Source organism: Osmerus eperlanus, chromosome 4 (assembly GCF_963692335.1).
Source record: "Osmerus eperlanus chromosome 4, fOsmEpe2.1, whole genome shotgun sequence".
NCBI classification, from domain to species: domain Eukaryota; kingdom Metazoa; phylum Chordata; class Actinopteri; order Osmeriformes; family Osmeridae; genus Osmerus; species Osmerus eperlanus.
The window spans coordinates 13,961,746-13,984,628 of record NC_085021.1 but is presented as its reverse complement, the minus strand read 5'-3'; the positions used below and the strand labels follow the sequence as shown (position 1 = coordinate 13,984,628).

General features: G+C 46.4%; 2 protein-coding genes across 2 annotated transcripts in view; both read left to right on the top strand.

Moving 5' to 3' along the window:
• LOC134018945 (ankyrin repeat and SAM domain-containing protein 1A) overlaps positions 1-12,371 on the top strand; it is a 15,529-nt gene extending 3,158 nt beyond the window's left edge. Inside the window, exons 2-11 of the mRNA XM_062459335.1 lie at positions 3,024-3,122; positions 3,308-3,454; positions 3,548-3,655; positions 3,965-4,129; positions 4,274-4,411; positions 4,493-4,564; positions 4,784-4,870; positions 5,251-5,388; positions 6,916-7,098; positions 8,553-12,371. Coding sequence (XP_062315319.1) covers positions 3,024-3,122; positions 3,308-3,454; positions 3,548-3,655; positions 3,965-4,129; positions 4,274-4,411; positions 4,493-4,564; positions 4,784-4,870; positions 5,251-5,388; positions 6,916-7,098; positions 8,553-8,669 — 1,254 coding nt within the window. The 3' untranslated portion in view covers positions 8,670-12,371. The remainder of the gene's footprint in view (positions 1-3,023; positions 3,123-3,307; positions 3,455-3,547; positions 3,656-3,964; positions 4,130-4,273; positions 4,412-4,492; positions 4,565-4,783; positions 4,871-5,250; positions 5,389-6,915; positions 7,099-8,552) is intronic.
• Positions 12,372-13,641: 1,270 nt separating this feature from the next.
• On the top strand, positions 13,642-22,002 carry LOC134018939 (proteoglycan 4). Its single transcript, XM_062459325.1, has 4 exons — positions 13,642-13,752; positions 17,868-18,065; positions 19,200-19,353; positions 19,463-22,002. The coding sequence occupies exons 2-4, from the start codon at positions 17,961-17,963 to the stop codon at positions 21,652-21,654; spliced, it is 2,451 nt and encodes an 816-aa protein (XP_062315309.1). The 5' UTR covers positions 13,642-13,752; positions 17,868-17,960; the 3' UTR covers positions 21,655-22,002.
• Positions 22,003-22,883: the final 881 nt, after the last annotated feature.

The following is a 22,883-nucleotide window of genomic DNA, read 5'->3' as shown; positions in this document are numbered from 1 at the left end:
ACAATCACCGTTGCCTTGTTGTCATGAAGCCAAGAGGGGCCTTAGAACACAAATGAGATGTTTTTCTATCGACCTGGAGAGAAGGATTTGAAGAAGCCAGCTGCTTTCGGAACCCCCATCTCTGCGTCCAGCGCTCCCAGTTGACGCGTGTCGCAGTGACTCGCCTCCTCCGCCCCCTGCGTGTGAATCCAGCCCAGGTAGATGGGCGGCCAGCTCGCTCCCCGTCAGAGGACGGGGTCTGCGTTAACATTCACAGCAGCGCTGACTCCCAGAGAGACTCAGCGGTGGAGCGCCTGCTCATCAAGGCAGTCAGAGAGAATGAGTTTCCTTGAAACCTGAGGTGGGTAGAGGCCGCAGCTGCAGCAACGACCGAACAAGTTAGAGCAGGACTTGTAATCAAACACAACGATGCCGCAAGCTAGATTACAGGAGCAGTCGTGGCCGTCTTCTGTGATTGTGCCTGTGTGATTTTGATCCATCTCTCTTCTCTCTGTTCTAGGGTCTATACGATGCAGGCCTGTGATTAACACAGTTAGAAGTGGGCATGGGAATATTCAAAAGCAGAACCAGTGTGCATTTGAGAACGTATTCACGTTTGTTTGGTTGTGCAAAGCCACAGAGATGTAGCCCAGGAACAGCTCGAGGTTAGAACAGAATACACACCTCGAGCAACCAAAGTAACCAACAATTACTCGTGCACCTCAAGGAAAACCCTCCTAACCCAAATGTAGCCATGTCTTACCCGTAGCACTGCATTACACCGGCCTATGGACAGGTTTAGGGACACAGTTTTGTCAATGTCATTGGTGGGCTGTTCACTGACAGGCTGCTCAGCCAGTCACACGGAGGCAGAAGTCTTTTCCCAGGGTGTGGGTGTCCGTCGGTGACGAGGTGGAGCAGAGAGAAAAGAGCCCTGATGGCAGGCCAGGGAGCACAGCCAAGATGGATGACACCTGGGTGACACGCGCAGTACCCTGGATGTATACCTCTTATCAGCTTTAGCTGAAGTCAGCTGTCTTCCTGATGTATTCTCTGCTCTACCTGCTATGTCTGCAGTTATAGTTGCAACATGGGGACAGTGAAAGCACATTAAAGAGATTTCCCTGTAGAGTTCAAAGCCTTCACACCGTTCATCACTAGTTCTGTGTGTGTTTTAGCCACTGGACTTGGAGGATCTCTCAGTAGAAGCTCAGACCCTTGGGATGACAGTTACCTGTGGTCCCGGGAGGTTGAAAATGTCATCCACTCTGCTGCCGTTTAGGAATTGGATAATCCCGTTCAAGTGTCCTTCCTCACCAAGGCAAGAGCACTTCTCTTGTCTCCTTGGTTACAGCAGCAGGTCTGGCGGGGTTGGTTGTGAGAGTGTGATAGGAGTGTCAGGCTCAGGGCTGCGGAGGAACCGAGTGTGTGTGCACGCGTGTGTGAGTCTGCACCCGTGTGTTGACATGGCAGTCTCTGACACTGGCGCAGCGAACACAAGCACACACACACCTCATCTAAGATTGCTTCTGGACATGCAGCACTCTCTGTCAGCAGCCCCCGCCACTGCAACGCCAAAATGAGCTCATTTAAATACAGACGGCTAGGTGTTTGCATTTTTCAGTTTACTGTGCTGTTGGCTTATCGAGTCGTGCTGATGACTGATGGGCCTGAGGTTGACTGAACTCTGTATTCCAAACACAGCGGCCATCTCCGGCCCCCAGGGGGGCAGGCGAAGGCTGCTGTCCACACTGGGGAAGGCTGGGTTGGCTGGGCTGGGCTGTATGGATTTGTTCCCGCCTCATCTGTGCTTCTCAGTTCCTCATCATCGTCAACTGGAAAGGGTTTAATGGACTGTGCAGCTCCCAGAGAGCAGCATGGAGCTGACCGTCTCAAATGAGAATAGGAAGCCTGTCAGCTGTTGTTGTAAAGTAGAACAAACACTGTTATTCCCCTCCACCACTCACTTAGCGCTCATTTATTCCTCCTCACTTCCTCTCTCTCTGTTGTCATTAACCCCTCCTCTTTTTGTCTCTCTTTCTTTCCCTCGCTAACTCACATGATCATAATCCTGCGCAGTCAGGTTAATACACTGTAAATCCCCCGCACTCACACAAACACACAGCATCACCCTAACCCGCACACACAGCCTTTTACCCTGCATCCACTCTGCAACCTTGTATCTAATAAATCCTGACACGCAACCCTGTCTCATACACACACACAACTTCTGACCATTTCAGCTCCTGACCCACAGAGAACTCTCTCCACTCCCAGCTGCTGACTATGCTGCTCTGTGTACTATAATCCTGTTAAGACTCCATAGTGAGCCTCACTGTGTGGCAGGCAGCAACTCCCAGGCAGTGTCCCTACCTTGATCACAACCTACCTGTGTGCAGTGTAGTAGACTGAGGACTACAGGAGAGGGGACACCAAACTAACCATCTGCTTTGTAATGTCCTCCACCCATGTTTGGACAATAGGAATGATTGATAACGATTGAAGTGGGCCAGCCTTTCTAAGGCGTCTGGAGTGTTTTTAGTGTTGCAGGCGTCAGACGCCGATACTGTAACCCTCACCCCACAGCTCTCAGACTGATTCATTGATCATTCATCCGTTGCTCCAGTCCCACAGTCTTGGAGAAGCTATTGTGTGTAACTGCAGATGGTTTTGACCCCTCCTCCCTCCCGTCCTTCCACTCAAATCACGTTCGGAGGGAGTTATTGATGATGCTGTCCATGGACCCAAGCCTTTTGTTCCAGAAGGGGGGGTCGAAGTTCCTCACTCTCAGGAGAAATTGAGCCTTTTCTGCTGTGGCGGCATTAAGGAAGATCAATGCTAACCATGTGGGGGGCATTTCTGTCTGTGTGGTTTAATCTAAGCTACAGCTTAACCTATAGGCCCTTCGATACTAAAAGCTGTGCTAGACATCCTTTTATGAGGTTTAGAAAGCTACAGTTCTCCTTCATGGCTTGATCTTTGTGTAGTTTTGATTCTTTTCTATGTTATGTTAACCTGTGTGTGTGTATGTGTGTGTGTTACAGGGTAGTAATGTGATGGAGGACCAGGACCTAAGAGAGATCGGGATCACAGACCCAGGACACCGGAGGAAGATTCTGCACGCTGCTAGATCTCTACCTAAGGTCAGTCTACAAACTAGCACAGTGCTACTGTCTACTAACTGTCCTCACGAGGAAGATAGTCAGCCAAGAGCAAAGTCCCTTTGAACTTAACAACTTGATATTAAAACATAGCAATGTAGTGAGGTTGACTGTAGCTCCAGCTGGTTGATACATCAGTGTATCACTGACTCTGTCTCCCCCTGCAGGTGAAGGCTCTGGGCTGTGACGGCAGCAGCTCTCTCTCCTCCTGGCTGGATATCCTGGGCCTGCAGGAATACATCCACAACTTTCTGTCCAGCGGATACCGCAACTTGGAGTGTGTCAAGAACCTGTGGGAGCTGGAGATTGTCAACGTGAGTCTGGGTGTTAATGCGACCTGCGGTGGAAAGTGTGTGTGTGTGGGTGTGTACTGGCTCACACGGCTTTCCTGTCCTGTTTACCTCCAGGTGCTGAAGATCTCCTTGCTCGGACACAGGAAACGCATCATCGCCTCCTTGGCCGAACGGCCCTATGAGGAGCCTCCTGTCAAACCGCCACGTCTGTCCCAAATAAGGGTGAGGAGGATACCTCACGCTGTTCAGCTCTGCTATACCTCACGCTGTTCGGCTCTGCTATACCTCACGCTGTTCGGCTCTGCTATACCTCACGCTGTTCGGCTCTGCTATACCTCACGCTGTTCGGCTCTGCTATACCTCACGCTGTTCGGCTCTGCTATACCTCACGTTGTTCGGCTCTGCTATACCTCACGCTGTTCAGCTCTGCTGCATAGTAGAAACCCTACATCATGCTACCATACAAACTATCACTCTCATTGAGTCTAAATAACTCAAGTTGGTAATCCTGCTGTGTGTGTGTGTCACCAGTGTCTGGATCTACCAGGCTCCCAGACCTCCTCTCCTCTGAGTCAGATGGACTCCTACACAGGCCGGTCCATGGACCCCCTCCTGCCCCTGGGGGATTCTGGGAGGAGGAAGGACCCCGACTATGATGTAGCCCCCCGAGGCCGCAGTGAACGCCACCAGTCTCATGTGTGTGGTCATCAGTAGCATCCCAGGGACATGCTGATCCATAGTCATAAACATGCTTTTCTCTGTTCCTACCATGTGTGCTGTTCGGTAGACCTCGTATGCTAAACCAGAGCTTCTCCCTGTGTGCCCCCCCTGTCCCCTCAGGAGAGGTACGAGGACCGTCACCGGGAGCCTCGTCTGACCCTGCGGCCCCCCAGCCTGGCAGCCCCCTACGCCCCGGTCCAGAACTGGCACCACCAGCCTGAGAAGCTCATCTTTGAATCTTGCGGCTATGAAGCCAATGTAAGACCCACTCTTTCGTTAGTTGGTCACCCCTGGCCCAGTTGAACACCTTGTTTGATGTGCTCTCGTCTGTCTCTCCAGTATTTGGGCTCCATGCTGATCAAAGAGCTGCGGGGGACCGAGTCCACTCAGGACGCCTGTGCCAAAATGAGGGTAGGTCATGCCTCCTCACTCCATCTCTGCCTTTCTCCCGCCCTCGCTCTCTTTCTTCTCTCTCTGTCTATCTTTCTCTCTGTCTATCTTTCGCTCTCAGTCGCGCTCTATGGCTATCTCTCTCTGTTTCTGGTCTGCCCATTGTTAGAGATCAACTACCCTCTGACCTGTGAGCTGATGATTCCCAGACTGATGTACTTGCTGTTGTCTGTTTCCCAGAGGTCGACTGAGCAGATGAGGAAGGTGCCCACCATCATCCTCTCCATCACCTACAAGGGCGTCAAGTTCATTGACGCTGCAAACAAGGTTGGGACACTGACCAAAGAGTTGCTCAATATATAGGACTGGGGTCAGGCATAGTCTGTACGAGGTGGGGAGTCATTTGAGACACAGCAAGGAGACCCACTTTTCCAGCCAAGGAGGCCAGACTGCAGGACAGGAACTGGTCAGCCAGTATCTTGTTACACACATCATATTGATCCTGGTCTGCCCCTCCTGCTGTGTGTAAATGTCACCCTCTGTTCGGTCTCACAGAGACCTTTACACAAGCCCTGGCTCAGACCTAGGTTGACTGGAATCATGTGTACACACATTGACCTTTCTATATCATGATGGAAAGGTGGCTGTGATATTTACGTCTCTGCCGCCGCTCAGTGTTTCACCTGTCCTGTCTCACGTCCGTGCAGAACATCATAGCAGAACATGAGATCAGGAACATCTCGTGTGCGGCCCAGGATCCAGAGGACCTGTGTACCTTTGCCTACATCACCAAGGACCTGCAGACCAGCCACCACTACTGCCACGTGTTCAGCACCGTCGATGTGGTGAGATCACTGACCACAAGCCCAATCTAAAACCTTCCTTTTGCAGTTTGCGGGGACAGCCCAACTGGGCCACAGCCAGGAAACCCTTGTGAGTGGATCTCACAGCAGCCCGTATTTAATCGGTCCTTCCTCTTCAGAAGAGGTTCTTTCCTTGTCCCCATATCACTTCTGAGAGACGCCCAGCAACCCGGGCAGGATTTCCATGTTATCTCTCTGCCTTATCTCCCTCCAAGGGTTCACGCCTTAGCAGAACTTGATTACCTCCCTCCAGACCAGAGTGGCACCCTGTGGTGTTGATAACTGACCTCTTGTCCGCCCTTGGTGATTATCTAGCTGAACGGCCTCCTCCCATGAACCCAGGCAGGGTCGTCCCAGTGCACTGCTGCAGCGCACGGAGACAGGCTGGCTGTCCGGGAGGGAGGGAGGCTGGCTGTCCGGGAGGGACTGTGGGAGGCTGGCTGTCCGGGAGGGACTGTGGGAGGCTGGCTGTCCGGGAGGGAGGGAGGGAGGGAGGGAGGGAGGCCTACTGCTGCAGAAGCTGTAGTCTGGACCCTCTGCCCTGAGGAGTTAATGCAGTTGAGGGGAGGGTGGATAATAGGATGGACATGTGATCTTTTAAACAGTATTGACTGGCCTGGCCTAGAATGCTGCTATCAGGCTCCGCAGACACCGCAGGCTCATTTCTCACCAGCCCATACAGTGCTTATCGCACCCACGGCCAACTATTAGACAAAAGTGCTTTAAAGGTTTACCAGAGAACGTCTGTACAAACCACTCGTTGCTAGTTTGGGGTTCTGTGTTGCAGAGTTTTCTGCTGTGTCGTGGCCGGTTTGTGGAGATGTTTGTGGCCCAGTGAGAACGCCTCAGATCTCCAGATGTTTACTTCCGAACACACACACACGGAGCTAGAATGCTTTGTTTCTGATTCCCAGTACATGGTGGCCTTCATCTATCATCCCTCAGTGGGAGATTGGGGGGGGCTGGAATGAGCTGCAGCGCTGGAGCGTTTGTGTGAGATCAGGGGAGCTGACTGAAGAGCGCACAGCTGGCTTGTAGCTGCTGTTTGGTTAGGGAAGTTTATTCTTGACAGAGAACATTTGGTTTTCAACTATTTGGCATAGTTATCTTGCCTAAGGCTGACATGTGTCTCCTGAGTAGTTATGACTATATTCCCATCCTGCTCCCACTGTTGTTGATTGTTTGGAAATTGCCTGTCATGTCATGGACTAGAATACATACATAGTATGCATACATTGCCTCCTAATACAGTACCTTACCATTGAGTGGTCTAAAACACCATATACTACACAGTGCTTCCATACTTTTTATACAGTGTGATTGTTAACATTAGCACTTAAGTAATTTAAGATTGGCAAATGACTAAGACTAGAGTCTGTCTGTGTAGTCAGTACCTTGCTCGGTTTGAGGCAGTGTCATATTCAGCTGCAGTCATGCATGTCTGTCCCTATGAAACCCAAGAGTACTAGAATGCTAATGAGGGCTGCTTGTCTCCATTCTTATTGGCAGAACCTGACCTATGAGATCATCCTGACGCTGGGACAGGCATTCGAGGTGGCTTATCAGCTCGCTCTCCAGGCCCAGAGGACCAAGCAGCACCAGGGCGCCCAGGCAGGACCTGGGTCAGAGGTCATTGAGACCAAATCCAGCCGACCCGTCCCCAAACCGCGGCCCAGCATGCGGAAGTCAGGGGTGAGTTTGTCTCTTCCTGTACACACAGCCTCTGTGTTTGTCTCTTCCTGTACACACAGCCTCTGCCAAAGTCCATACCCAGAGAACACAAAGATGTGAGATGACATGCAGTAGAACAGCCCTTCTCAGCCCCTCACATTATTCTGAATGTTACATTACATTTAGTCATTTAGCAGACGCTCTTATCCAGAGCGACTTACAGTAAGTACAGGGACATTCCCCCCGAGGCAAGTAGAGTGAAGTGCCTTGCCCAAGGACACAACGTCAATGTTCTGATCTGCCTTCAGCCATTAGTAATCAGCCATTATCTATGGGCCGCCTCTGCATGGTGATGAGATGATCACACCACTGGGGCCAGTCATTAGATATGATGAACAGAATATATGATGCTCCACGCTCCCAGCCTCACTAGGAAGGCCTGTGTTGTTGCTGCATCGTGGAACATGAAAAGGACAACCCAGCCAGGCTGTTTAACCCCCACATCGCAGAACGTCCCAGTGCTGACAGACACGCTACAGGACTGGATTTGGTCCTGTCTTCACAGCACGCACATCTCATTAACTAACACATCTATTGAGTCTTGTCGAGTCGATCCCTTTCACTGGTCCTACTTACATCCTCCTCCCTCGTGTTTTCTCTTTCTTTCTTTCTCCCTCTTTCTCTTTCGTTCTCCCTCTTTCTCTTTCGTTCTCCCTCTTTCTCCCCCCATCTCCCTCTCTTTCTCTCCCTCTGATAGTGTTCCTTTTCTTCCTCCACAATCACATCACTCTTTTCTCTCTCTTCCTCTCTTCATTTCCCCTATATTGATGTCTGTCTGTCTGTCTGTCTGTTTCTCTTCCTGGCTGTGTGTGTGTGTCTCTCCCAGGACTCTCCCCCTCAGGACAGTCGTTGCTGTTACTGTCAAACCTGCACCACCCACCGCTCCTCCTTCCTCCCGCTGCACTCTGCTAGCCCTGCTACCCAGGTGCTGCCCTCTCCTCCCTCTCCTCACAAAGCCTTCCCTCCTTCTCCTGTCCCTCCGCAATCTCCTCAGACCGTCTCCTCACCGAAATTTCCTTCCCCTTCTCCCATCCCTCCTTAGACCCTCCCATCCTACTTCCTGCTAATTGTTTTGTTTTTGTCCTTGTTTTTTTATTTGACTGTACCAATAATCTTCCCAACACATTCACAATCATATTGATGAACAACTTTCTACAGGATCTATAGGGAAAACTCTCGATTGTATTTTCCCCTCCACTGTTGAGGTCTTGGGAGCCCCCTAGTGGTGTGAGCCTGCCAGTTTGAGAATCACACCGTCTGATTTGGTAGCTCAACCTCCTGTGGTTTCCTTAAATGACTGTGTTAGATTGTCATCAATAAATTATGAACAGATTCCATGTATAGCTGTTGCCTATAGTAACCCCCCCCCCCCTATATTGTATTCTGACATCTCCCAATGACATCACCCTCTACAGGTGGACTCCTTAGACCTGGAGGTGGACTCCCAGTCCCAAGGCAGTTCTACGTGGCTGGTGGATCCCAAGGACTCCAAACGCACCATCAGTACTAAGTACGAGACTACAATATTCTGAGTGGAGCCCTCCTCCTGACCTCTGAACTCTGTCGTGTCCCACCTTCCTCCTCTTTTCCACCTCCTCCTGTGTGCCTTTCACTGTGACTCTGCCTCTCTCTGGGCCGGCCTCTGGCCCCTGGTCCCTTCCTCTGTCTCTCCACCCTCACACCCTCTGCCTCCGGTGGACCTGTCAAGACCCTCCTCTCCTCTCTGACTGTGTAGCTATCATCAACTCCTTCTAGGTACTGACTAGGTCCTTCTCTTTCATGCTAAGCTACATGAGAGCCTGTACTTTTTGTCCTTTTCCTAGCCCTATCCTCCTGTCCCCCTATCCTCCAGACATATTTATGATGTTTCCATGGTAAAATAGTAGGAACAGTGATGCCATATCAGTGCTGAGATGCTAACGGCTTGACCTGACCGTGCGTAGAGCTAGTATGACATGGACATGACGTTGTCAAATGTGAGCTCCATACTTTCTCTTGTCCTTGATGACCCCTTCCTCTCCTCCTTTCACGCTGTTCCCTAAACTTGTGGATCCTTGCCCCCCCCCCCATCTCCTTTAGTGCAGTGTTCTTGTTACTCCTCTAGTGAGTCTGTTTTCTCATCCGGTGCTTTTCCTGTCCGACCAGGAGACGGCCACTCTGAGGCGCTCCTGAAGAACGTCTCTCTGTCCATCTTTTCTGAACGCTCGCGACTTCTGACTCGAGCGTGGAGAAATCAAATGTTTCGCCACAGCCAAGGATCACCTACCGGGAGGGGACTGTAAGACTGACACTGACACATTGTTCTATGCATCAGTAGGACATTCACCTTCTCTGTTCAAAGGGATGCCATGCCTGGCCCCTTGACCCAGGACTGAACCCACTCTCAGAGGACTCAGTAGACTGACTGTGCTCCTGCTGTCACACGTGCCCTCTGCTTGGTGCCAAGCTGCCAAAGGAGGCATGGGTCTTAGCACTGTGATGTGGAGTCTGCAAGGAGAGTAGCTAATGCAATTATCATTGATGAGGCATTTGCTAGAGAGCGACAGTGGGGTAGAGTAGAGAGGACGGGGCGGGGAGGGAGGGGGGGGGGGACCCAGTCCTCCATGAACGTCCCCTCTGTCCCAGACAGCCCTGTGGAGGAGCATGCCTTTCTGTGGTTTTAACCTGTTAAAACCTTGACTTTGATCAAGTTGACAAGTTGATCTTTTCAAGTGGGGCTTGGGTGCCTGAAAATATTTGCATCCAAAAATATATGATGAATTGAATAGACTGTTCATGTTTTGAGCCAAAGAGATGCACAACGCATGAATTCTACTGATCACAACTGCTAGACTTTGCGTGACATTATTTGTTGTGAACCCAGTACAGCAATCAATAAGTGAAATGATCAGTATCTGTTAATACATTTGATGGCTCATCACGTCCCAGATACATATTTTACAACCCAAGCATGTCGCATTGGAGAAAGTTTATGCTCGTCTAGAAACTATTCTGTCCAATTTACATCTAATCTGCTCCAGGCTGAAATGTTATCACTGGAAGTGCAGTGCATCCAATCCTCATTTGAAGATTTATTTATTTACCTCAGTGTCGAATTTGTAATAATTTGACATGTCAAGAACTGTGTTTCAGTCAACACAATGAATGACTCTTTAAAGAGGAAAACTTTCCTTCTCTTTTACCTTCCCTTATTTTCTTAACTCATGCCTTCTATGTGTCCATTTTGACTCAAATGCCTTTGTTTGTTTTGGAATCCAACCAAAGTTAATATTTAAGTGCTGTCTTTGGAGTCTGTTAATGATTATACTTAAAATACAATTCATTCTCTTTTTATTTGTTTGATTTATTTTTTATTTTTTCATGTGTGGCCCACCATATCAAATTTTTTAACCTCATTGTCGTGTGTGTGTGTTTGTGCGTGTGTGTGTGTGTGTGTGCGCGTGCTGGCGTTAATGTGTTTATGTCCGTCCATATCTGTCTCCCTCCTTCCCTGTAGTTGACCGTGGCCCGACCCCAAGCCAAAGTGAGAGGGACGGGTCTACCACGGTACTGCATTCTGGGTAGGATAAACAAATGAGCCCACCTTCCTCCCTTGCAGCTCACTATTCGCTGGGACCATTCTAACATGCTACAGTACCAGACAGGGTCAACAGCTTCCTCTTCTCTTAACCCCCCTGTCAACTGGGGGCCCCTCTCCTCTGATACGTTGTGGGTGGTGACAGACAGGCAAACAGACAGACATCTACTGCTCCCTTTCAACCCCATCCATCAGACCCAACCAGCCTCACCAAGACCCCACACCCCTCACCGACGTACACTGGACAGTCAGTTATCCAGCGAAAATTTAATAATGTGGTGGGGATTCTTTTTAAGTGCTCCATCCTCCTACTCATCTTCCCCTCCTATTCTGTCATGGTACTAATAAGAAAATATGAACCTGAAAAGCTAGAAAAGGCACTTTTGGTAAAACGTATACAGTACGAGAGTCAAGTTCTTTCTTGTTATTTATATCCGTACAATCACAAGTTAGAATTCCCCCAATATGTTGATGCCTCAAACTGGTTTTCCCCAGAAATGCTGTTTTCCAATAGGGGTTGAGGTCATGTTTACTGAAACGGGGTATTTACCTGGCGATCTCATTGCAGTACCTGTGGTTAATGAAAAACTCATTGAGAAAAAGGCATACATTCAGTTCATCTGCACTGCTACTCATAAGTTACTCATGTGGGTACGAATAAAGAGTTAGAAAACAATGTGAGATTGTGAGTATGCAGAAACATCCTCCTAAGTATGTCATCACCTGCTCTGTAGAATTAAAGCATCTCTTCCTTATCACCTTTTACCCCTAACACAAAACTGTGATTGTTAGTGTAACCGTGAATGGGAGTAAGTCAGTGACCTGCTTTTAGGTCTGATAAAACAACACTACAAAGACCGTTTTTAACAAGGGGAATGGCTTTCATTTGATTAAATAGTTGTATGTTGTGTATTCTTGTATGTTTGAACTGTTTTGATGCTGGAAACGAGTACCAGGCTGGTAGAAGAGCTTTGCTTTACCCTGACCCCGTTCCTCTGTTCATTCCAACCGGTCCGTTAGCAGAAATGTTTAAGTATGGTACGGTACACAGCACCAGAGTCCCATATCCTGGTACCTCTTTGTAGTACTTTATGGTCACGGGTGTATTTAGACCATGTGAATACATTATCCGGCCATTACAGTTATTACACAGTACGTTGCTGTTACACAGTACTATACATGGTCAGGCCAGTATGGTAACTATGGTACACTGTCATGAGCTTAGCTGCCTGGTCCTGTCTCAGTGTTTGCACATTTGCTAAGGATCATGGATAAGAGGTATGTTGGTGATGATTCTGATGATATGGATAGTGATCATAATGAGATATTGATATTGGATTGTAAATTAATCTCTAGCAGTCTGTATTTTGATACTTGAATGATTTGCTTTTATAGATATCTATATATATATGTATATGTATGTATGTACGTATGTAATTTTTGCCACATTTGTCAAAAGAGAAAAACAACTATGTCTTATAAAGTTCAACATATCATGACTACCCAGCGATAAGAGACTGAGATAAATTACTCAGAAGAGGGACCTCACTACAGCTATACAGGAAAAAAAGATGTATGTGTAAATAATCTTGGGCTTCCAGTCTTTTTTATGATTATTATTTTTCATAATTGTACAACTAATAAATGAAGCAATGAAGATTGTGTTTGTTGTCACTCTTTTTGACTCAGATTCTTCTGATAGTTTTGTTGTAGGCCATGTAATTGCAGGTGACCTCAACTAAACTGTGAACAATAAGCTATGTGGACTATATATACTTAACATCAAAATGGTTGCTACAATTGAGACAGTTTCACAGTGACTTAGACTGCGATTTGCCTTGGGGATAAGAGGGTTATCTGTTGGAACAGGTCTCAAAATAACATGAACATTAGTAGTGACACATTTTATGAAAGTATGTCCTCTCATATAAAATGGCTTTATATCCATTACAGGGGGCATTCAATGTTCCTTCTTAAATCAATCAATGGCAAATAACACCAGTTCCTGAAACTCAACAAAGTGATTTTGTCAAATGCAATTAGAAAGCTGTGCAGCACTGCAGCTTCAAGACTGATCACATTCAAAGTGCCCTCATTTAACAATACTGGAGACTGCAGGCTTGTGTCATTTCTTACCTCTGACCACCAACAGGATTAAGCCAACATAATCTATGGAGGTTACACACAGTCCTCATTCGATTTTGCTTTAATCTTAAAATACGACACATGATAGATAGTGTAGGTCTTCTTTCAAAACCTTATTTTAGCCCCTCAAGCCCCAGATCCCAGTTACATTAGTTTTATATCAGGTATATTAGTCTTATATCATTGCATTAAAATAAAATCGAGTTTCTCATTTTCTTGGGATCACAATTATATTTGACACTGACCATATTATAAATCATCATTTGATAAATTATTGATATTGAATTAGTGAACTGAATGATGGTAAACATGCATGAAGTATCCTTATAACAACAAACAGGCCTACAGTTTGTGTAATGGAAATACTGTTTGCCTATGCAAATCAATAGTTTTTCATAAGATATGAAGCTGACGTCATTGAGACTGTTACTAGCACAGACATCATGTTTTACTTTTGGAATCGATCAGTAATAATGCGATAGCTGAAGCAATTTCACTTCTGTGAATTATGTCGGTTATGATGCAATTTCACTAGACTTAGCAACGTACTGTAGGCTTTAATATTAGAAACGTCATATTTTTGACAATTTCTACAATTTAACATTTCTACATTCGTCGTTTTACTAGAAAAATGTATCCACTATAAAGATCTGCGGTCTATAACCTATTCCAGAAACAATGTAGGCTACTCTCGGTGTGCTCTGATTGGCCTTTTCTGCCTCATGGCGAGTAGATCCTCACTTACCTGGAATGTTCATTTACATAACACCTCCTTCACACAGACAGAATAACTCAGACATTGGAATTGTACTGAAGACTGCGGAGGATGAACGTAAAAACATTACCTTGAATTGTATGCGCGTACACTTAACAGACACTCGACCTACTCTGAGGTAAGAACTGAATAAGGACGGTGCCATACTTTTTAAATGTATGAATTTTTCTGTTAGCGACAAGTTATTTACTTCCACAACAAAATTGTTGTGACTTGTAGGGACGAAATGTAATAGATAATAGAAGTCAACTGGGTGAAGTAAGTGATGGAATAATAAGCACTATCCAAAAATACTTTTAGAATAGGCTATACTTGTTACTATCTCTGCTCATTACGGGCGGCGTTCAGCCCTTTTACTTGTCCACACAGGTTGCGTGTCCAATTATTGTTTAATATCTATCACAGAAACCTGGCCATACAGTAAGACTGTATGACATGATATGATAGGACCGTACAACAGACTATCCTGTAATATATCTTGTTCATATTGGCGAATGATGTTTACTTGGTCTTCGTTCAAGATGTAAATGTAAGAAGGTACAGAACTTATTTTTCCGGAATCATAACATAATGATCATTATCAGTCATTATTATGGCAATCTATACGGCAAATATCGCCTTAAACTAGTATTGTTGTGTGTAAACAATTCATTTGAAATAGCCCTGGCAATGTTTCCAAATGAACACAACCTATAACAACTGACTCAGGGCCAAGCTAAACATTGATGGAAAATGTCTCCATGCATGCAGCACACTTGCAGGTTGTGAGTTGCTCAACACAATGTTTGTCATGAACCTTCATTTACTGTGAATGATTAACTTAATCCCTATGCCTGCCCTTGACCGCATATTTCACATTTCAGCCTTTTATCACCACTACAATCTACTTCCTCCCCTCAAATGGAATCCTGTCATCTTCCTGAAGCTGACTTGTTCAATGAACTGGCACAGATGTTGCACTTCTGTCTGTGGCCTTTTGGTGTACTTCTTATTCTCTGCCTTGTAATTTAGCTAAAATGCGGTTAGGCTTGTCACTGCGCACTTGACTGAGTTAGAGGCTATGTCGATGTGATGGGGCGGGGGGGAAAGCAAGCAAAGTGACATTCCTGGCTCTATTAAACGTTGTGTCTCTTTTCTTGGGAGGGTGCAGTGGGTTGCCTCTCCCAACCCAGGTGTGTAGTGTGCTGCAGATTTGGGAGGGAGGTGCTGCAGGTTCTGGGACAAAATCTGCTCCTCCTCAGGACTTGCACAGTCAGGAATGAGCAGCAATCATGCTCAGTAACCGGCAGCCCTAAGGTGTGGTGTGGGAACTAACCTGAAACCTCCCTTCTGCCAACAAACAGCCGTGTGCATGGAGGTCCAGTTGACATTCCTCAAAAGCAACATTTTTAGACCTGTCTCTTTTCGGAACTTGCATCCACAAAACTAAGCATGACTCATTTGTATCCTAGCTCTCTGGTCAATTTCATAAACGTCTCCACGCGTCTCCAAACGTCTGAATTATTTGTTGACGTTAATATCCTTTGTAAGCATGACTTGTTATTTTGGGAGTGGTGTTGATTCTATGTTCAGTAATAGCCTTCTTTGTTGTTTCATATTTCTGTAATTATCATGACGTGTGTCCCTACCAAGCTTCTAGTTTTTCAGTAAGTAAGTAAGTAAGACTTTATTTATATAGCACATTTCAAGAATTGTAGCTCAAGGTGCTTTACATAAAATCCATAAAAACGATAATACAATTGATAAAAGTAATAATTAAAATAGCAAATTATAAAAACAATAATATAACTAATAAAAGTAGTAAAACCCTTCTGAGATAAAATTACTTAAATGCTTCGGTAAAAAGGTAGGTTTTAAGCTGTCTTTTAAAAATGTCTAGCGTATTTGCTTCCCTAATATTTATGGGTAATTTGTTCCATAGTTTTGGGGCATAATTGACAAAGGCCGAATCACCAATCTTCTTATGACTGCTTCTGGTGACCTCTAATAGGCCTGCATTTGATGATCGCAGTGTTCTAGCTGGTGTGTAGTTTATAAGGGAGTTAGCAATGTAGCTAGGTCCTTGTCCGTGTAGAGCTTTGTATGTGAGGAAAAGGACCTTAAAGTCAATTCTGAAGGTAACGGGGAGCCAGTGTAAAGTAGCTATGACAGGACTAATGTGTTCTCTCCTTTTAGTTTTGGTTAATAATCTAGCTGCAGAATTTTGAATGAGCTGTAGTCTTTCAGTGGTTTTCTTGGGAAGACCAGTGAAAAGTGCGTTACTGTAGTCCAGCCGGCTGGATATAAAAGCATGAATTAACTTCTCTGCATCATTTTGGTTTATGAATGGTCGTACCTTTGCTATATTCCTCAGGTGAAAGAAAGCTGTTTTGGTCACTTTATTAATGTGAGAGTTGAAATTCAAATCTGAGTCCAGGATTACACCGAGACTCGTCACCTCTGGTTTAAGACAGGGGGTTAAGCCTCCTAGATTCTTAGTAAGCATCTCTCTTTTGGATTTGGGGACACATAGTAGGACTTCGGTTTTGTCTTCATTTAATTTAAGAAAGTTATCATTCATCCATTTGTTTATTGCCAACAGGCAGTTGGTAATGGAATTGATGGCCGTTGCATCGTTGGGTTCAGTGGATATATATAGTTGTGTGTCATCCGCATAGCTATGGAAATCTATGTTATGTTCTCTGATTATGTCGCCGAGTGGTAACATATAAAGAGAAAAAAGTAATGGACCTAAGCAGCTTCCTTGAGCAACCCCCTAGCAGTTCTCATGTTTCTTGGACCTATGGTCTCCTAAACCAACATAAAACTTCCTTCCTGTGATATATGATTTCATCCAGTTCAATACACTATCAGGATTTGATAGTGTCAAACTATCAACTAGCTTGTTGTTGGATATCATAGCTGTATGAAGGTGATTTATGTTGAAATTATGGAAACTGATTAGAAAGGCAGGGACAAGTATGTAAGTCTCAAAGTAGGAATTAACCAGTGATTTTGTGGCTGTGTGTGTGAAATCATAGTGTCACTTGATGGTATAGCAGGGCTGTAAAACACTGGTTGTATCGGATGCGCCGATAAAAAAATGTAAGGACTGAGAATGCGTACCAATATTTTTTTTCTGGTACTCGCCGACACCGATACCTATACTTTTTTTGGGGTGATGTGGCAGTTTTCCAACCACAACACAGTGAGATTAATGAATGTATGACAGCTTCTTTACTATTACTCGAAGGAAAAAAGTATGCTTATCACAAACTTGAAGCACAAATGTCCAATAACCTTCAACGGGCATAATTGTCAATTGCCATTGTCATAATAGAAATAAAATAAAACATTGTCTTTTTAACCTGCCTTTCAAAAAGTGCTAAATAAATATTACAGAACAAATGTTTATAACATAACACTGTGAACCAATGTAAGCACAACCAAAAGTGTACAGTGAAATATAACAGTGTACTGTTAAATCTGGGTAAGCAACACTATAACTGCAGGAAGACTGTTCATAAGACGGAAAATTATGTCAGTTCTGTCACGTCAGGTATCGGTTTTTGGTATAGCAGGTATTTTTACGAGTACGAGTACAAGTACATGAGCTTGCTTTCGGGCCCGATACCGATACTGATACCGATACTGGTATCGGTATCTGCGCATCCCTAGTAATCACCCTTAACAACCACATATGACAAATATTAGTATACTATTAGAATAATTGGCCTGGCTTTAGTCATGATATGTGACTATTTTGTTTCTAGTGTTGAGCATCCTCAATTTTCACCTGTGGCCACCCCTTATGTAACATTGGGGCTGTGTGTTGTCAGTAACAGGCTTAAGCCTAACTAATGCACTACAGGGAGCTTAAGTGAGTTTAAGAGTCTTGTGAGATTACACAGGTCATGAATTAATTCAACTAGGTTAAGTCAAAAGCAAGCTTCGGTCAGTTACACCCGTATCTTCCTCCATTAGATAAGGATACATGCTAAATTAAGATTCGGTACTTGTGGGTGTTTTTTTAATCCTTCCGGTAAGCCTTTGGCTGACATACTTTCCTCAGTCAATCAGTTTATACACTAGGTAACTAGGATACCACATACTAGTGTAGCATTCAACCTTAGCTCATCCAAGAGACTCAAACTTGTCTCCTTCCTGCCAAAGTAAATTCCTTGTCTGTGCAAACTTTCATGGCGATTAAAAACCCTTTCTGATTCTGATTCTGATTCCTTCCTGTGTCTTCAGGTTCTATCCCCACACTGTTCCTGTTTGACGCCTAGCCAATCAGCAGAGGCTCTTGAAGCCCTTGTCTCACCCCTCCATTGCCGCATCTGTGCAATGCCGAAGAGTGACATGTGGCCGGGTGGCATTGCCATGGAATCCTTAATCAATATGGACGGTGCTGGTAGCTGTGATAGTGTGGTCAGCATGAACTCTGGCTTTGTGAGTGGTAACAAATAGTCATGTGTTTTCTTTGTGTCCCATACTATACTTTGTGCTGTTTCCTCATTAAGGAAATAATTTATCAGGGGGGGGGGTGACAATCCAAGTCTGATTACAAGCCTTTTACAAGGAACATCAACATCATTATTCTGCATTGTGATTGGCTATAGGATACGGTCAAATAAATTATCCCTCTTTGATAGGACAGAGAGGCGTGCTTATAATCTAACAGTGTTTCCCCTAGGTTTACAGCTTTGGGGGGGTGGGGGGGGCGGCGGCGGCCGGCGGGGTGGGGGCCCGACCATGTAGACACAGAAATGGGAGTCAGGTGGCTGAGCGGTTAGGGAATCGGGCTAGTAATCTGAAGGTTGCCAGTTAGATTCCCGGCCGTGCCAAATGACTTTGTGTCCTTGGGCAAGGCACTTCACCCTACTTGCCTCGGGGGGAATGTACCTGTACCTACTGTAAGTCGCTCTGGATAAGAGCGTCTGCTAAATGACTAAATGTAAATGACACAACGTTGTGTAAATAAGATAAATAACATAAGGCCATTTAGTTTTTTTAATAGATGAGAAAGCTATAGACCTGTTTTATGGGAAAGGTAACCTTAAATTACTTATTTTGTGATCGGGCTATATATATATTTTTTATTTTATTTTTTTATTATTATTAACTTGACCTTCCAGGGGGGGCGGGGGGGGGGCGGGGGGGGGGGGGGCGGGGTGCCCCCCTAATATAATGGTAGGGGAAAAACTGATCTAAGATGAAAAGTCTCTGTGTATGTTCAGAGCCAGGGCTTGCACAGAGAGAGCAGGTGAGAAAGAAGAAGAACTTCTTTGAAGTTTGTTGGAGGCTATTAAGGTCCAGAGGCCCCTTCAATCCTCTAAAATACATTCTACTGGCCATTTAGTGTGTGAGTCCACCCCTGCTGTGTGAAAGGTAAACCAGTGTGAGCTTGGTCTGAATGAAGCAGAAATATACACTCTCAAGTGACTCAGTGTCACCAGACATTTGAGGACCAAACGAACTATGGAAGAAGCAGTGTCCTTAATTTGTCATAGTTTGGTTTGCTTCATCTGGCATGTGTGTGCATGTGTGTTTGTATGTGTGCTACATGTGATTGTGTGCACACAGAGTGACGACAGTCTGGAGCATCTGTCAGCTGAGGAGCGTGCTTGTCTCTTGTTTTTGGAGGAGACCATAGAGGCTCTGGAGATGGAGGAGGACAGAGGCCTGGCAGAAACATTTCCACCCAGTATCACCCCCATGGTCCAGACCAGCCTAATCAGTGGGAACATCTAACTGTCCAAATCATACTGTTATCAGCTCCCAGCTTTATGAAATATGTCCTGGTCTTGGAGTATCTACAGAAGTTTGATTATCTGTTTGTGTTCCAGATCCATCCAATTTCCAGCATGATGAAAACTGTAACGTGTCTAAGCCATTGCTACTGGCCAATGACTGTCCCAGCCCACTGTCCAGAGCTCCAGGTGGTGACAGTGAGCCCAAAACTGATGTAGCCCTACAAGCTAAAACAGTAGTAATACCAACAGACCCTAAAGCTGAGGCCCCTGGGAAAATTGCTGCCCAGGGCCAAAGCTCATCTCGACATCCAGCTGGTACAGTCCCAGCTCCAGCTTCAATTCAAGACCTAGCCACTAAGCTCCATAACTCAGAGTTGGCTGCTGACTTGAAGACACTTGAGTTGACCGCAAACACCAAAGAACCTGATGGGAAATCTGCCCCTGACTTACCTGGACAGCTAAACACTTCTGGAAACCCCTCACCAGTTTCTGGGTCTGACCCCAAAGCATCCCCTCCAGCTACCCTAGATGGCATAATGGATTCATCCTTAGGTAGGAGGGAGGTTGAGAGCAATCTTAAGACCATCCCTGCAGACAGCAAGTTAGGCAAAGGTAACTTCAATGCCCCTGGACCTAATCTGGACCTAGCACTGATCCCTCCTCCCTCAGACTTCAGGGATGAGCCAGAATCAGAACTGGAACAAGGTCCAGCTGGGCCAGAGAAAAAGACTGAATCTACTGCACCCACAGACCCCTCTGCCCGGGGGCCTCTCACCTACAGCGAACTGGATCAACTCCGTACGAAGGCCTCCATGAAGAGAGCTCCACCGGCCTCCCCAGTAACCCCGGATCCCCCTTCCAAATTCACAATTGACCTTCCTGGCAGCACCATCACACCCCCTTCCACAGAAACCCTCGCCTGCCCTGTTTCTGAGGCTGCAGAGCCCCGAAGCCCCCCAGCTGTAGCGCCTAAACCCAAGAGGCTTCCCTCCAACATCATACTCAAGTCCCACAAGGCCGCAATGGTGAATCCTGATGGTCACCATGCCTCTTCTAACCTCACTCCCAGTGACAAGGTGATGATGGACCCCCAGAAGGTTCGAAGAGAGGCCTTACAGAAGCTGGGCCTCCTCAAGAGTCAACATGTAGACTCTGGTCCCCTCCGAGGCCAAGCACATTTACCTAAATCCAAGAGTTCATCTTCTGGGCTTTTTTCTCCAGCACCTACCCCTGCATCAACAAGTGCTTCCGCCCTAGCCACATTGCAATCTTCGATGTTAAACCTAGCGCCAACCCTAGCTCAAAGCACAGCCCCAACCCTAGCCCCAACACCAACCCCAGCCCCAACCCCAGCCCCAATACCAAGACCAACCCTAGACCCAACCCCAGCCCCAGCCCCAAGCACAGTCCCAACCCCAGCCCCAACACCAACACCAACCCTAGACCCAAACCCCGCCCCAAACACAGCCCCAAACCCAGCCCCAACCACAGCCCCAAACACTGCCCCAACCCCAGCCCCAAACCCAGCCCCAACCCCAGCACCAAACAAAGCCCCAACCCCAGCCCCAATCGCAGATTTAGACACAGCCCAACCTAACCCAGCTCCTGCCCCTGCTTTAGCCCCAGTTGTCCCTGCTCCTGATGCAAACTCAGTACCTGCTCCTGATGGAAACCCAGACTCCACTAGCTCAACTTCAGTACCAGCTCCTACTTTTCCTACTGCTCCAAACCAAGCCCCAACCACTACCCCAGCTCCTATCCCAGTCCAACCCCCTACCCAAGACACCACATCAGTCCCAACCCCTGCTCCTGTCCCTGCCTCAGCTATTAGCTTGGTTCCTGTCTTAATTCCAGCCCCTGCTGCCTTCACCGACCATGACGAACATCTCCACTCACTTCCTGAACTAACTGTTTTTGATTCACCCAAAATGTCCGCAGGGGTCAAATCAGTCACCCTGGAGCGTTCAGGCATTGGCCTGAGCAGTTACATTGCCAGCCAAGCCTCAGGTGAAGTTCACCATGATACCACAGCAGACCTCAGTCCTAGCCACCTGCGTAATTTCAGGCCCCGGCCTGCTTCCCTCGGTAGTGGGAAAGACTTTGTTCAGGCGGGGGCCTTGCAGTCAGACACCAGGAGATCTTTGCACATGGCTTCTGTCCTAGAACCCTCTGAAGACCAGAAGTTGCCCCGCTCCAGTGGCATCAGTGTGCTGATCTGCCCCCGTGGTGAGAATGGATTTGACCGGCGTGAGGCCCTGAAGAAACTGGGACTGCTCAGGAACTGAGGGCCTAGAGAATAGCCTAGAACCACACTTTTTTTACTTACACTTTTGTCAATTAACATGGCCTTTTCTAATACAACAAACCAGGGATGCTATTGTATTTGGTTGATGAAATATGAGCAGACCTTGCCCATATATTTATATTTATATTGCATAGATGTTTTATTTAGCCTCTTTACAGTGCAAAACCAATGTACACAAGACCATGACTTACATTATATATACAACTATGAGAAAATTAACTACTGTAAGAAGGATATGTATTTTTCATACACCGATTAACTGACATGTTCAGTCACAATTAGCACTGTATACTTTTATAAATAAAAGACTACATATACTGCACAGATATTTATGTTGCAATAATTCATCCATCTGTTTCAGCTATCTGCATCCCTGATGTCTCAGTTTCCTGATCATGAGTTCTATGACCTTTACATTATTCCAAATATCTTTCTATTTTCCTTGTGTTTATATTTTATCCCTTGACGTGCATGTTTTCTTGTTCACATTGTAAAAGGTGCTGCTTGATTTCAAGTTAATAAGTTCAGCAGTGTGTGTGTGCACTAGTTCAGGAATATTACATTGCTACAACTTTGTAATGTGACACTGAGGCTTGCCCTAAAGAATGCACCGTGTTTGCTGTTTCCCCCTCAGCTGAGATACAGTGAAGACTCGGCCCGGGTTCCTGTCCTGGTGTGTTGGGTCAACAAAGAGAGCTCTGGAACCCGGGTTCCTGTCCTGGTGTGTCAGGTCAACACAGAGAGCTCTAGAACCCGGGTTCCTGTCCTGGTGTGTCAGGTCAACACAGAGAGCTCTAGAACCCGGATTCCTGTCCTGGTGTGTCGGGTCAACACAGAGAGCTCTAGAACCCGGGTTCCTGTCCTGGTGTGTTGGGTCAACACAGAGAGCTCTAGAACCCGGGTTCCTGTCCTGGTGTGTTGGGTCAACACAGAGAGCTCTAGAACCCGGGTTCCTGTCCTGGTGTGTTGGGTCAACACAGAGAGCTCTAGAACCCGGGTTCCTGTCCTGGTGTGTTTGGTCAACACAGAGAGCTCTAGAACCCGGGTTCCTGTCCTGGTGTGTTGGGTCAACACAGAGAGCTCTAGAACCGTCCCTGCTGCAGCCTCAGCACCTTTATCTGATGTGACGAGAAACTGACGGAACCTGTTTAGCAGGTCCAGGTTGACCTTTACAAAGTTAACCCCTGCAACGGGGATTCAAGGTAATCA

Excerpts from the sequence above, each read along its gene's own strand:
- LOC134018939 (XM_062459325.1), top strand. The coding sequence starts at position 17,961 with ATGCCGAAGAGTGACATGTGGCCGGGTGGCATTGCCATGGAATCCTTA. Across the intron at positions 18,066-19,199 it reads TCAGCATGAACTCTGGCTTT|AGTGACGACAGTCTGGAGCA; the intron begins GTGAGTGGTAAC and ends GTGTGCACACAG. Across the intron at positions 19,354-19,462 it reads GGTCCAGACCAGCCTAATCA|ATCCATCCAATTTCCAGCAT; the intron begins GTGGGAACATCT and ends TTTGTGTTCCAG.